Consider the following 15651-nt stretch of genomic DNA (forward strand, 5'->3'; position numbering starts at 1 on the left):
TGTTACTTTGGAAGCATACTTGAGGCTACAGATATAGGCCAGTTTACCATTCTTGCTCTTTGCAATAGCTGTTTGCATGCCCTAAGCATTTTTGAAATTCTTTACATTATTAATCTTTAGTACTTTGACTTTGAGATCATTCCAGATATCTATTAATGCTTCTGTAGAAAGTGATAAACTGGGTAGATGATAAATATACAACCATGTTGCAAATCATGTTGCAGTATACGCAATTTGGAACTTGAAAATGTAAATAATTTAAAACCCACATAAATGCAGTGTGCCCCCAGGATTATGTGCCCTATGCTTTACTGCAGGTTTACATCCAACACATAAGCGCTACGGAATCTGTTGGCGCTATATAAATTGCAATAATAATAATAATAATTTGGATTAATCAATCAAGTCATGTTTACTTTGCTGCCTTACATTTCTAATGTAAGGCAACAAACTCTCTCACCTCCCAATATCTTTGATTCGGTGTATAGAACCCCAAAGTATGCCTGGGCAATACTCCCGTTGTGGCCAACAAAGAGGCATAGCATCCCGTCACATACACATCTGTAATTATCCGCCAGGCAGACTTGTGCACCACACTGTACAAGCACTCAAAGTATTCTTTTGCATGTATTGTTATGCATTTGCAAGCACATATTTTAACTTGGATTTGCATGGGGTTCTTTGTGAATAAACATAAACAGGGAAATTGGATTATGAATCAAGAGAGCCCCATCAACCTCTGGATATTTAAAGACCTTTGCTGTTCTAATGATAGACTATGTGCATGCAGTCCTAGATGACACAATTTTAGTGATGTAAGACCAGTATGCGCAATTTCATCTATTAATTATTGCATGTTGATGGTTATCAAACGTCAGCTTCTTGAATTCTAGACATTTCATGATATTCTGCTGATTTGAGAATTTTTTTTAATGAAATACATAGTAAATTAAATCCTTTGGAATACTGGTTCAGTTTTTACCATAAAACGATTCTTTGTTATTATGATAATCAAACAGAGCTCAGGTATTTTTTCTTGTTCTCCTGTGCCATTGCAAAATTAGAAAAAAAATATGATTTTTTAAACTTGCTAGATTTAATGTTATCGGAACTGCCCTATATGAGTCACTGACCCAGGCTCTTGTTTAAACCTATTACTATTCACCTTTTAGGATATTTTTACTGTTCCATCCTGAAGATCAATGATCTGCATCTCTGGACCTTGTGTGAACTCTTTCATTGCTTAACTCCTGCACCTACTGCGTGGAAAATCTCCAAAACCTCATTCTGTCACTACCAATTAACTCTATCCACCTTCAATGTCAAGTCCTTCTGCTCTCTCACTGGGTGTCAAATGGCACTGCTCTCTTTGTTTGTGACCACCTTAATGGACCAAATATTCACATTCCTACAAACATCTTTTCTAAACCCACATTAGAGAAATGCTGGTACGTTTTAGTGATGGAAACACTTACTCCACCAACAATAATTGCTTTAAATGCTACCTGATAATTTCCTTCATTGAATATTTCTCTGGACTTTACGGAAGACCCCTTGAACAGAAATTATTTTTAAAAAGTTGGGCACATTTTTAAAAGAATGCACTTGCCAGAAAAATAATTGTATTATACTTCTTATTACTTATTAAAACTGTAAAACCACATTTTTATTGGGGAAAATTCTACAAGACTCCCCTATGGGTTATGGTCTTAAATATATATACTAGGTGGCCATTCTAATTTTGAACTTGACACACTACAAATAAATATTCAGCATGACATATGCATGAATTAAATAACCAAAGACCATTGCAGGAATTCATTTAATGAATCCGTGCTTGTAACAGCTAATTCATGTATAGATCATTGTATAAGTCACATTATTTTCATTAACCTATTTTAAGTGCATAACTCGTCAAAAAAATGATGTCTGAAGATGACATCTATTGTTTTGTAAAGTGTTGCAAAGTCATCGGTCTCATTTATCTGGAGCTAACCGTCTCATTTAGAAAAACATATATTTTGTATAGATGCATGTTCTATAGTATTAAAAAGTAAGACATAGCCTGGTGCAGCCTTAAATATAAGCAGATATTGACTTTTATCATCCAATTCTATAAGCCAATATATGAATAATTATTCAAAGAAACTATTTGAATTCCTGTTCATATTTGGCTTTTTATACACAGCTACCTATCACAGCTGCACAGTCTGTACATCATATATTGACCTTGATGGTCAAGTTCTTGAGGAAGGGAAGTATGTCAACGTAAAGAGTGTCTGAATTACGTCTGTCACTTCCTGCCCTGAAGCGAGAATATATTTTTCCAGCCCTAGGCACGCTGCCTTGCAGTTGTCTCATTCACCTACACATGTCTGTTACAGAAGCAAAATGTTTAGTTCCTCTGTGGTTGGAACTTTGTGTTGTATTAGATATACATGGAGGGAAGCTGACAACTCATAACTAAATGTATCTAAAGCCAGATGAGATTTAGGTCTGTTACTCCTAACATCACTTTCGTGCTGTTAAAATATGTTCATTTGAAGATTGCATTGCAGATTGTTGGTGTACATAACAAGGTTCCCAAAGGCACATCCATCTCACTTCATGTATGGTAAAATCTGGTAATATCAGAGTCTTGCATGAATTTGAAACTACATACATTTAATTGCTTTAATTCAAGCAAATTCTCATATTCCATGAATTTGAAACAATGCAAAGACTGGAACTCAGTTGGAAATAATGAAACCTGATAGAATGAGGTGAAAAGGCATTAAAAAACACACACACCAACAAACATGAACTTCCACACTGCATGAGCTTTTGGCAAGCTGTGTGATATTTCTGAGAATCTACTATTTTAGTTCCTTGAACTTCTTTTGAACCCAGAGGAATGTCGGAGGTATCAAGCCTTCAAGGATATGTCAGAATGGCTGGCTCTGCTATATTTAGAGCAAGCCATTAGTTCAGAAGTGTCTGTCCCTTTTTTCAGCATCATTAATATTAAAAACACAATTTACGCTGCAATGCTCATGTCTTCTGTCTCTTGAAATGAGTATCAAAATAGGAGATACGAAGCTTCATCACTTTTGAGGAAATCCCTCAAGGCTTTCTGGTTACTTTTAGTGTCTGATACAATCTGCACTTTTTCATACAGTTGCAAAGCTCTATTTTTGTTTTAGTCCTTGGTGTTATCATAGAAGTCATATTCAATATGTTTTTATGGGAATCATATGGAGTCATTATAAGATGACTCAGAAAACAATTCTCCATGCTATCTTTTTTTATTGCACATTTGTGGACTGGTATTGTATCTATACAAGTCACATAAATGACTTTATTTCCCACGGTGCATTGGGCAAGATATAGGATTGCTCAAGTGTGGGGAAGAAATAAGTGCTGCGTCAGAGGAATGTTTTGTATGGCACACAACACTACTGTGTCACCCACAAGATAGAAGTATTCATTTTCTTTTTTGCAAATATCTTTTTATTGTCATTTTTGAAGTAAAGATCAAATAATAAGTGGAAAGTCACCAACAGTTTTAGAAAACATAAACAGTGGCCAAATAGGATAAACATAAACATGAATGAAAATTGTCAAGCTTAAGAGACATACAGGTCTCGGAAATATGAGTTTACCATGTTTAAGGGGGCACAGGTACTAAAAAAATAAAAAGTAAGACAGAACATAGAATCAGTATGCAGGTTAGCCTGTTCATTTACCCACAGCAATACAGCAGATAGTAGATCTACAGGGACGTAGCATGTTATGCATTGTGGTGTCAGATAAAGGTATGACTTTTCTGGACATTCAGTTTGGCTCCCCTGCTCTCTAAGATAACAGAACTAGCTAGGGGTCAGGAGTGTGTACAGACATTGAAGGGTGTCCTCAGTGCTACAGCGGGCCTTACGGTGCTTTTCAACGTACATAGGTACAGTATCATCACTCCTGTTTGTCCCTGAGCTGAACCATAGTCGTCTATCTGGGGTCCCGAGTGCAAGGTACTGGGGAGGGAGTTGAAAAAATCTGGGGGAGAGAGCAGGAAAGATGAGAGAGGTAGAGAAAAGGTAAACCTCCATTGTAAACTCACAGGGTGAATCCGTTGAAGTTTATCTTTACTGAAGTCCTGGTGCAAAGTCAGCTCCAGCTGTTGTCAGCAGCCAGTGACCAGTTCTCTAGGTAGGTATGTGTGGTACCCACTGCGCTCATGTGCAATTCCTCCTCTGCCCTAAGCTCATCCATCTAAGAGAACCACAAAGTCATCAATGGGGTCATTGACTGTCTCCAAAAGTTGGGGAAAATCTGTGTGGCTATGTTCAAAATGCGCATGGATAGCTTCTTCTTATAGCTAACTTTAGGATTTTTTGTGAGGTGCAGGAGACGCGTGGAAGTGCTAAGTTTCAAAGGATAACCATTTGCTTTAAAACTCCTGAGTATAAAGCCAAGGTTTTTCAGTAAAAATATGGAAAATATGGAATTGCTTGAGGTAGATAGGCTGCAAAAACACCAAAACCAGAGTCTCTCACTTCCAGTCGAGTAGAAAGTGCATAAAAAAAAGGAAGATGGAGTAGTAATTAATGCAATTCTTAAGGTAGGGACGTGCTCAGAGGTAGCGGAATATGTGGACACAGAAGACTGCAGATAAATATAGTGTAATATATCTTGTGTAAGGTGAGAATATAAAAAATATATAATTACACTTATAATTTATAGAGCAAAGGTAGCTCTATCTGAATGCGTTTGGGCGGTACAATCCCTTCCAAGAGATATTCACTATCTTCTTTATAGTGCTTTGGTGCAGAGGAACAATGCCTGGATATGGTGGTTCAGGATGGTGTCAACTCCTCATTGGTTTCCAAAGGCTTAATAGAAGTTGGTATTTTGCAGAAATAAAAATATATAGTGCTCACTGATGTTACTACAAAATTATAAAATTAGGAGAGGATTTGCTCAATCCACAGCGCCCAGGTGGTATTTTCCCCACCAAAGGAATGTGTGGTGCCAAGCTCCCAGAAGGTCAAAATAAAGTTCACAGAAGTTAGTAAATAACTACTTAATTTGGTGAATTAATACATAAAATTAGAATATAATAAAAACAGTACAAAGTAGTAAAATAACACTTAACGCATTTTGCCAGCAGCAGGTATTTTTTAAAACCTGCAATTATTTCAGGTTAAAACTTGATTATGTATATTGTGTTATAAGTGGCAACACTTTTCATAGACTTATAAGGTGCAAGCTTTAAATTGAAAATTTAATTATTTATTAATTATAACAAGTGTGAAATGACAAAATTCTATTCTGGGCAAAATGCTAAATAATAAGCAATCACCATAGACACTAATAGAATGCCTCTCAGCATCTAGTACTTTTTTTTTTTTTACCAAAAATAGCACCTATTTTGCCTTAATAAATCCCCCCCCCCCTATAATTAAAAAAAAAATACTTTTAGATATCCGATTAAAAATTACCTTTCCTAAAATAGTAGCTTTCTGATACAAATCTAGTGTTTCTTACGAACACAGACTCATTTTGACATAATTTCATTATTTGGAGTCGATATCTGGAATCTTTACTTGTCCCCATTTTATTTTCATGGATTTGTAGTGGTCATAATGCCTAGTGTCTTTATTCCGCTTTGAAATGCTGACCATAGAGAGATGAACCCTTCTGCTTCCACCTCTGACAGTGTCATTGGGCATCATTAGACAGCCCAGAACAAGAGTTCCAGGCTGGCTAATGTTAATTATTGCAAAATTGGTATATAACATTAGCACCCAAAGCATGATGGCATCTGAGAAAAAGGGGGCACGTGTAGGGGAAAGAAGGACAACCAATAGTGTAATATATATAAATATATTATTAATATTATTATTAAGACCATAGATGCTCATGGTAGGTCTCTGGGATCAATTCAAACATATTGCACAGCCTCTTAATGCTTTTTTGTTATCGTAGAACAAATGTCTCCTAGGATAAGTTGAATAAATATAAAGATTTATATGTAGTGGAAAACAATATTTAATTTATAAAAGATAAAAAAGTAATTAAAGAACTTTATAAAAATCACTACAAAGCAATTCTGAAATCATATTTATATAAAATAGAAATATCAAGTAAATCCAGAATTCCTCCCCCAACACATTGCAAAATAAGTAGCACTTTTTTAAGGGTATAAATTATCTCGAGTGCCATCTTACTCAAGGATTTAATTTCTCTTTTCTAAATATTTATTCCGCCTTGGAACTGTTTTTTTTCCTTGCTGTGTTCCAGCTCTGCTTCCCAATTATAGAAACAAAATCTAATACACAAATCTTCCAGCCCTTGACTCTTCAGTAGCAAGTTGGTCTTCAATGATCTGGGAAAGGTAGTTGACAATCTAGTGTAATACGGTGCCTTGGGTCTGATGAATATAATCTGCCTACCAGTAAGACCAACTACTATGATGTGGACCCATTCTTTGGTCTCAATCCAGGATACAAACCGCTGCTCTGTATTTTTAATCTAATCTCAACTTGATAACAGAGATCTTTATCAATACCTAATGGTATGCATTTCGCTAACTGAGGAACTTTCATTATTTTTCCTATTTACTCAATCTCCAACCTTCAGAAAGAACCATTCCTCTCTACCAGACAAACTGTTTTTGGTTTTCACATCAGTTTATACTATCTTCCAACGTGGAATTTATTTTGGAGTGTAACACATTCTTTCCCTATTTATTTTTCTTTTTTTGCCTGGTTACCTTCTATATTTTTATTCCCAGGATAAGGCCTGAAGGTCCACTAATCTTGCATTAGATATTTTGTAATGCTATATTTTAATCCATCCTTTCTTCAAACTACTTCACTGAACGATTCTGTATGATCTATTGGAGTGAACAAGCAAAGAACAATGTAATAAATGCCTTTCTCCATTTTATATATCTGCAACACTTATGCTAGTTCTTATTCCAAAGAAATTGCTTGCACAATTTGAAGAGTATCGCATGACTCATTCATACAGTTATAGAACTGCACCTGATGTTTTAGAAGGTTAAGATTCGAATTTCAGCTCTCACAATGAATAAACTGTTAAAAGCTTATTCTAGAACTAGCATATCCTGGAACAAACCAGAGCACCTTGTTAAAAATAATATGTTTACTTTTTTACCTTCCAAAAATTACAATAGTAGGTATACATGTGTGTATCCTGTTAATGTTGTACTGGTCTGACACGCCAATCCCTACATGAATTTTGACATTTATTTTCATCAGTACAGTGTATCTACATATAGTTACAGTATGTAGTCTGTAGATGTATTACTATTGTGAATAGTTGAGTTGTCTGCAGACATTAGTTCATTTCTTGGAACCTTATTGCATTATTGGACTGGTGAGTTTGACTAAGATGCCTTAGTTCCAGATAAGTTAATTAAACTAGGCACATCTTTCTCAGGCATAATGGTACAGATGTATTATAAAACACATCCACACTACTATATACACTACTATATTCTTTGTGTAACCTTTCTTCAGTTGTTATATTCTGCAAAAATTGACCAATCAATATTGGACCATTTCTGCAAAAGATTTGTATAACTCATATCAACTAACATTTCTTAGCAGTAATGGTTCCATAGCCATGTTCTCACAGTCAGCATATCGTCTTCCCCTCCATTCTCCAATATGAGTGAAAGGGCTGAAATTCCCCTACCCTGTTATATTAACAATTTTTGTATTATTTGCTTGTCTCATTTTGCCCCTTGTGATGTCGGTAGAAGAGGTATCTGCACGAATAGTCCAAGTAGTAACTGCTGATGCTGTAGCGGTCCTCCGAGGTGAACAGGAGATGGAAGCCCAGCACAAAGGAGCCCCAGGACAACTACCCTTAGGTAACACAGTGAGCAGTGGGAAAGTGGGGGCGTGGTTGAGCATCTCTGCATAATTGCAGATTAATTGCAGGTTAGATAAAATAAAGAGTCAGCAGTTTTCTTCTCAAACTAAGCAGAATGGAAATAAATCCTCATTGTTGATAGTATGTTCAGGACTTCAATTCAGATTTCAGAACAGGACAGAACACAGAACCGGAAGACTGCACTCTTCTGCATTCTTTATATGTGTGCTGTTTCAATTGATATAGACCTTACAAAATATGATATTTGTGGCAAACAGGCTTTAGTCGATATATCATCATATATTTTAACTAAAGACCCATTATTTTACCCAGGTCTGATATTTAGTCCGGTGGTTTTAAAACTTAGTGAACTTTTTGTTGTATGTTATATTAGTTGGCTCCAGCAGTACTTTTATCAGGGATGTTTAGGTGAGTGCAGCCTTCCTATCCTATATATATTATATAGGATGCTGACAAACATTTCCCGTTTTCTAACTGATTCCTTCCCTGGTCCTACTTAAACCTTTCACTGTAGAAAGCCCAGAGAGGATAGATGTCCCATGTAAGAGGATACATCTCATAGTTAGTTTAAGAAAGGTATCAATAGGACCAGACATAGAATGGGTACATTGACAACTGTGATAGGCTTACACCACATATACACATATCTTGTAACTAACACAGACCTTTAAGTTGGAAAACAAAACAAAGAAAAACAAGCGAAAAGTTACTGTTCAATACTCGGTTATTAATTCACTGTCCCTTTGTCTCAGTACTCATACAGATTAAATTGTCAGATAGTTCAATACAATACTAAACCTAGATAGACGTAGAGAAGTAAACCATCAAATCAATTGCTATATGGTAAGCATTTTACATACGGGGGCGATGTCATATTTAATATATTTATACCAGGAATGGATTTACATGTCGGCTGCCTGTAGATACAGATTTCTCAAGCACACCCAACCTAGCTCACCACTCCTCAAAATTCAAAATCCAGTTCCAGTTCCAGTTGTTGATTGCTCCACAATTTATAGGATGCACAAATTGTCAGGAAGTAAATCTTTAACTTCCTTCTTCCGCAATTGAAAAAACAGGTTGCAAAATGAAAAGGTATAACAAAGTGAAAATATATCTAAAGAGGAAAAAAAATACACATTTATATTTATGGTAGATGCCACTTTTACACAGGAGCCTGTAGACACCTGACTACTCTGTTAGTTGGCAAATTCAGCCCCGATTTTTACTTTAGTTGCAGGCATCAAGTATAATGCATTCAGTAAAATCACAATGTAACAGAAGTGCGAATGAATGATAGCAAAAGGAAAAACAGGCAACCATAGATATCAGAAACCAACAACAAAGTTGTGTAGTACTTAAAGTACAATGAAACACAAAAAATATTGAAACCCAGGACAACAAGCTGTGTCATAGAACCTGTAGCTGAGACCCAAGGCTGTAGCGTTACTTACCTTATCCGGGGGCCGGCCGCGGTCCTCTCTTCAAGCCGCGCGCGGTCCTGCGGCTGCACGAGCCGCGCGCGGCTCATCCGACTCTCCTAACAGGAAGACGGGCAGTGACCGCGAGATGCGGTCACGTGTCCCGCCTGCAGCTAAGAGCGCGACGCGAGTCTCGGGCGCGCTCTTAAAGAGACAGTGGGAGCCTAAATTGCAAAAAGGCTCCCATTGGCTCCTGTCATGCCAATCACCCCATACACTTACCTGTTGGGGGTGTGGAAGTGACAGGAGCCAATCACATTAGTTTGAAGGCTACTTATACTTACCCTTTTCCCTTAGTTCCTTGCCCTATCGTGGTTTCTGCTACAGTTCCCTTTAGTGCTTGTCGTGTTCAGTTGTGTTTCTCCGTATTTGACCTTGGCTTTGTATTCTGACTTCGTTTTCGCTTTATCCTTGTCTGTTCTGTTTGCCGGCTTGCTGATTCCTGTGTACCAGACCCCGGCTAGTTCTTGTTTACGCTGTCTCTTTGTGCCCTTGGCCTCGGATCGTTCCTGACTCTGTACTTCTCCTATTACATCGAGTCCGGCCACTCTAAGGTCTGGTAGACGTATCTCTCCTCTGTGCTGTCTTCTGTTTGGTTGGATCCTGCGTGTAGGGGTATATTCTCGTTACATTACGATAGGGCCATGGACCCCGCAGATTTAGCTCAACAGATGGCGTCCCATGAGGCTAGATTTGTAGAGCAGGATCACCGTATGGATCAGATAGCTCAGGCGCTCCAGACGCTCTTAGCTAGAACCATTCCAGCAACCACACCTAACCCTCCTACACCCCTGCTTCCTGAAGTATCCACTTTGCCTACTACTTCAGGCCATTTAACACCTCCTCCTAGGTATGGAGGGGATTCCAAGACATGCAGAGGGTTCATTAACCAAATAGAGTTTCATTTTGAGATGTATCCACGTTCGTTTCCCACAGAGAGGTCTAAAGTTGGGTTCTTTATGCACCAACTTACCGACAAAGCACTAGAATGGGCGAATCCTATTTGGGAAACTAATGGACCTATGGTGCATGACTTTCACAGTTTTCTTACAGCATTTCGCAGAACTTTTGACACTATGAAAAGGTCTAAAAAAGCAGCAAGAGCATTAATGAGAGTTAAACAGGGTTCTAGGTCTGTGGCTGATTACGCTATTCAGTTTCGTACTCTTGCCTCACAGGTAGATTGGACCAACAATGGGTTAACTACTGCCTTCATGGAAGGCTTATCAGACTCTATATTGGATGAGGTAGCAGCTAAGGAACTTCCTGTTGCTTTAGAGGACCTTATTGACTACCTCATTGATATAGATAATAGGATTCGTGACAGGCTCTATACCAAGAACAGAAATAGACGTTTTGTTACACCTATTCACCCCAGAGTTGATACACCGGAGAGTGTAAAAGTATCTGAAGAGGAACCTATGCAATTAGGGGTTGCCAAACTCTCTGATAATGAAAAATTACATAGGAGAAGGGAGGGACTCTGCCTATATTGTGGTAGGAGAGACCATATGGTAAAGGAATGTCCTCTGCTCCCGGAAAACTCTCGCACCTAAGACCTTATAGGGGACTGGCCTTGGGTGTGATTTCTAAGTCTCCTACATTGCCTCCTAACCGACTGCTTCTCCCTGTTTCTTTACATATGGGAGAGAGTTGTATCGTTGAAAATATATATGCTCTGGTTGACTCTGGGGCAGCTGAGAATTTTATAGACTCTAGTTTTGTAAAGAAAAACAACATTCCCATCAGGGAGAAGGAGATACCCTTGGCCGTTGAGGCCATAGATGGTAGACCATTGATATCTCCAGTTGTTACTCATGAGACTGCACCGTTACACATGTACACAGGGGTTTTACACTATGAAACCATTCGGTTCCAGGTCATCACCTCTCCCTCTTCACAGTTAGTGTTAGGGTATCCATGGTTACGTGCCCACAATCCCATTTTTGACTGGGAGACAGGGCAGATAAAATCATGGAGTGAAGCCTGCCATGAGTCATGTACTATTGAAGTCACGCCTGTGAATTCTATTAATGTTCCTACCGTTCCTCCTTTGTCTACGGCTATACCCTCTCAGTATTTATCTTTAAAGACTGTCTTTGATAAAAGAGAGGCTGACAAATTACCGCCTCACAGACCCTACGATTGTGCTATTGACTTGTTGCCTGGCACTATACCTCCAAGGGGCAGGGTGTACCCTCTATCGGTTCAAGAGAACCGTGTCATGGAGGAATACATTAAAGAATCATTAGACAAGGGATTTATTAGGAGATCCTCTTCTCCGGCTGGAGCGGGGTTCTTCTTTGTATCAAAAAAGAAGGTGATTTAAGACCTTGCATTGATTATAGAGGTCTTAATAAAATCGCCATCAAAAATGCTTACCCTATACCATTAATAACAGAATTGTTTGACAGGCTCAAACATGCTACGGTATTCACCAAATTAGATCTTAGAGGAGCATACAATTTGATACGTATAAAAAAGGACCACGAATGGAAGACAGCCTTTAACACTAGGTCAGGTCATTATGAGTATACCGTCATGCCATTTGGGCTTTGCAATGCCCCAGCAGTATTCCAAGAATTTATTAATGATGTCTTAAGGGACTTTATTCACTCATTTGTTATTGTGTACTTGGATGACATTTTAATATATTCTACAGACTTACACACTCATCACAGACATGTTACGACAGTTCTGAAGACCCTTCTTGCTAATGGTCTTTATTGCAAACTAGAAAAATGTCTATTCGACCAATCCGAGGTCCAGTTTTTGGGGTATTTGATTTCCGCTAAGGGTTTTCGGATGGATCCCCAGAAGCTCGCTGCGGTCATAGAATGGCCTCTGCCGCAAGGTCTGAAAGCCATCCAGCGTTTTCTGGGTTTCTCTAATTATTATAGACGTTTTATCAAAGGTTTTTCGTCTATCGTAGCACCTATTACTCGTATGACTAAAAAGGATGGCAATACACGTGCCGGTCTACCGAGGCACTTCAGGCTTTTGACTTTCTTAAGACTACATTCGCCCCTGCACCTATTTTACAGCATCCTGTCCCCTCATGGCCATATATACTTGAGGTTGATGCTTCCGATATAGGGGTAGGTGCTGTCTTATCCCAAAGAGAGTCTCCTGACAAGCCATTGCATCCTTGTGGCTTCTTTTCTAAACAAATGTCCAAAGCAGAAAGGAATTATGATGTGGGTAATCGCGAACTCCTTGCTATCATTTTAGCACTCAAAGAATGGAGACATTTGTTAGAGGGCACTAAGGATCCTATCCTCATATTTACAGATCATAAGAACCTATCCTACCTTAGCGAAGCTAAAAGATTGTCTTCCAGGCAGGCTAGGTGGTCACTGTTCTTGTCTCATTTTAATTATATAATCACCTATAGGCCAGGTGATCGGAACACTAAAGCGGACGCTCTGTCCAGACAGTTCGAGACTATTGACAAACATAAGATTGATGTTACTCCTGTCATTCCCCCAGACAGGATAATAGCAACTACTATATTGTCTATTTCCTCGTCCCTCTTGCAGGCCATACAAGCGAAACAAAGCATGGCACCTAGCGAGAGGCCTAATGATAAATTGTTCGTTGACGTTCCCGAGAGACGGGATATTCTGTCACTGTATCATGATACTAAGACTGCTGGACATCCTGGTATTTCCAAAACGGTGTCAGCCGTTTCTCTGTATTTTTGGTGGGATACCTTACGTAAGGATGTCACTGACTATATAAGTGCTTGTACTACTTGTGCATGTATGAAATCCTCTCGTAGAGTTCCTTGTGGGCTGTTGCATCCGTTCCCCGTTCCCGAGAGACCTTGGTCTAATCTATCAATGGATTTTATTGTTGAATTACCCCCTTCGAATGGTAACACAGTCATCCTAATGATAGTAGATCGGTTTTCCAAAATGGCTCACTTTGTGTCTCTTCGCAAGTTGCCCACTTCCAAGGAACTGGCTCTTATCTTCGCTAGAGAAGTGTTTCGATTACATGGTATTCCCTTATCTGTTGTATCCGATAGGGGTAGCCAATTTATTTCCAGGTTCTGGAAAGCCTTTTGTTCGGAGATGGGTATTTCTCTCTCATTTTCTTCCGCTTACCATCCCCAGTCTAATGGAGCTGCTGAACGTGCCAACCAGTCTCTGGAGCAGTACCTCCGTTGTTTTGTGTCTCACCATCAGGACAATTGGTCTGACCTGCTTCCTTGGGCTGAATTTGCTCGGAATAACGCCACTCATGATTCTTCCGGCAAAAGCCCTTTTTACGTTGTCTATGGCCAGCATCCCGTTGTTCTTCCGGCTGCATTCTCCTCACAGGGCATGCCAGTTCTGGATGAACATTTGGCTGGTTTGCGTAATACTTGGGAGCAGGTTCAGCGTTCTTTGGTGGACTCTGCTGCCCGCCAGAAGGCTCAGGCTGACAAGCATCGCAGAGCGGCTCCTTCCTATGTTGTGGGGGACAGGGTTTTTCTTTCCACACGGAATATTCGCCTCCGGGTGCCTTCTATGAAATTGGCTCCCCGCTTCATTGGTCCTTATCGCATTATACATAAGGTTAATCCCGTTTCTTATGCCTTGGGTCTGCCTAAGAATCTGCGTATACCTAATGTCTTTCACACCTCGTTATTGAAGCCTTACGTACGCAACCGCTATACCCGGCATACTCCCCCTCCCCCTCCTGTCTCTGTGGAGGGTCATGAGGAGTTCGAAGTGTCTGCTGTTCTTGACTCTCGTTTCCTTAGGGGTCGTCTTCAGTACTTGGTACATTGGAAGGGTTATGGGCCTGAGGAGCGCAGTTGGATTTCTGCGGATGCTGTTCATGCTCCCCGCCTTGTACGTTCTTTCCATTCGCGTTTTCCTGCCAGGCCTGGTCCTGCCCGCCCGGAGGGCGTGTCCTCGGGGGGGTACTGTAGCGTTACTTACCTTATCCGGGGGCGCGGCTCATCCGACTCTCCTAACAGGAAGACGGGCAGTGACCGCGAGATGCGGTCACGTGTCCCGCCTGCAGCTAAGAGCGCGACGCGAGTCTCGGCCGCGCTCTTAAATAGACAGTGGGAGCCTAAATTGCAAAAAGGCTCCCATTGGCTCCTGTCATGCCAATCACCCCATACACTTACCTGTTGGGGGTGTGGAAGTGACAGGAGCCAATCACATTAGTTTGAAGGCTACTTATACTTACCCTTTTCCCTTAGTTCCTTGCCCTATCGTGGTTTCTGCTACAGTTCCCTTTAGTGCTTGTCGTGTTCAGTTGTGTTTCTCCGTATTTGACCTTGGCTTTGTATTCTGACTTCGTTTTCGCTTTATCCTTGTCTGTTCTGTTTGCCGGCTTGCTGATTCCTGTGTACCAGACCCCGGCTAGTTCTCGTTTACGCTGTCTCTTTGTGCCCTTGACCTCGGATCGTTCCTGACTCTGTACTTCTCCTATTACGTCGAGTCCGGCCACTCTAAGGTCCGGTAGACCGATCTCTCCTCTGTGCTGTCTTCTGTTTGGCTGGATCCTGCGTGTAGGGGTATATTCTCGTTACAAAGGCAGATTGAAATAATCAGAATGGAAATGCCCTGTAGGAATGGCAACTTTCAAATGAAGTGTGAGCTTGTGACTCTGAGCAAGGCACTGAACAGCTTCAAAAGGTGTTACATAAAAAATAAAACACTATCACGCTATAACGGCAGTGTAACAGCATGAACAAATGTCCATTACGGTACTCTTTCTGGAAGTTCAGTGACTTGTAGCAAATGTGTGAGTAGAGTAACAGGATACTGGTATGTTATCAAAGTGTGTGCTGGCGAACAAGCATGCCGAATAATAAAACAGGTATAGAAACAAATTGAAGTAGGGAAATATATTACATTGGCAAATGTTAAAGTTCTACAGAGTAACAATTCTTGCGGAAAAAGAAAAGAGATACACAATCATTGTGTATCAAACTCTGGAGAGGGACTCCACGGAGACATAGAGTGCCAAGGTGACATTATAGAATATGCATTGAGTATGTGTTATTGCAGAACACGCGATATGCTGTCCCAAACATAATGAGGGGATTCCTACTGTAAAAAGGTGGTACATATGGTGATTACTGGTTCTTCTCTTTGCTGACACCCCGACCTAGCTAGGTGTACAAGTGGTGTCATCTGATCAGATGCTGTAGGCAGAGTTCCAATGAATTATAATGATTCTGAGTATATGTAGTACTGTGTTGGGACCTGTTATGAGTTATGTGCAGGACAAAGTGAATACTCTAATGAACTCTAATGAAAGACCC

The 15651-nt window shown here is 39.9% G+C and overlaps 1 protein-coding gene across 12 annotated transcripts in view; it reads left to right on the forward strand.

The window, feature by feature from the left end:
• The window catches only part of MAP2 (microtubule associated protein 2), a 223680-nt gene that overhangs the window by 156626 nt on the left and 51403 nt on the right, over positions 1–15651 (forward strand). For 11 of the 12 annotated variants that reach the window (XM_063429924.1, XM_063429928.1, XM_063429929.1 and 8 more), the window contains one exon: positions 7763–7876. The exons of the other annotated variant lie outside the window; for it this stretch is intronic. In XM_063429924.1, coding sequence (XP_063285994.1) covers positions 7763–7876 — 114 coding nt within the window. The remainder of the gene's footprint in view (positions 1–7762; positions 7877–15651) is intronic. 12 annotated transcript variants of the gene reach the window in all.

The sequence above is a fragment of the Pelobates fuscus genome, chromosome 8 (genome assembly GCF_036172605.1).
Source record: "Pelobates fuscus isolate aPelFus1 chromosome 8, aPelFus1.pri, whole genome shotgun sequence".
Classification (NCBI taxonomy): Eukaryota; Metazoa; Chordata; class Amphibia; order Anura; family Pelobatidae; genus Pelobates; species Pelobates fuscus.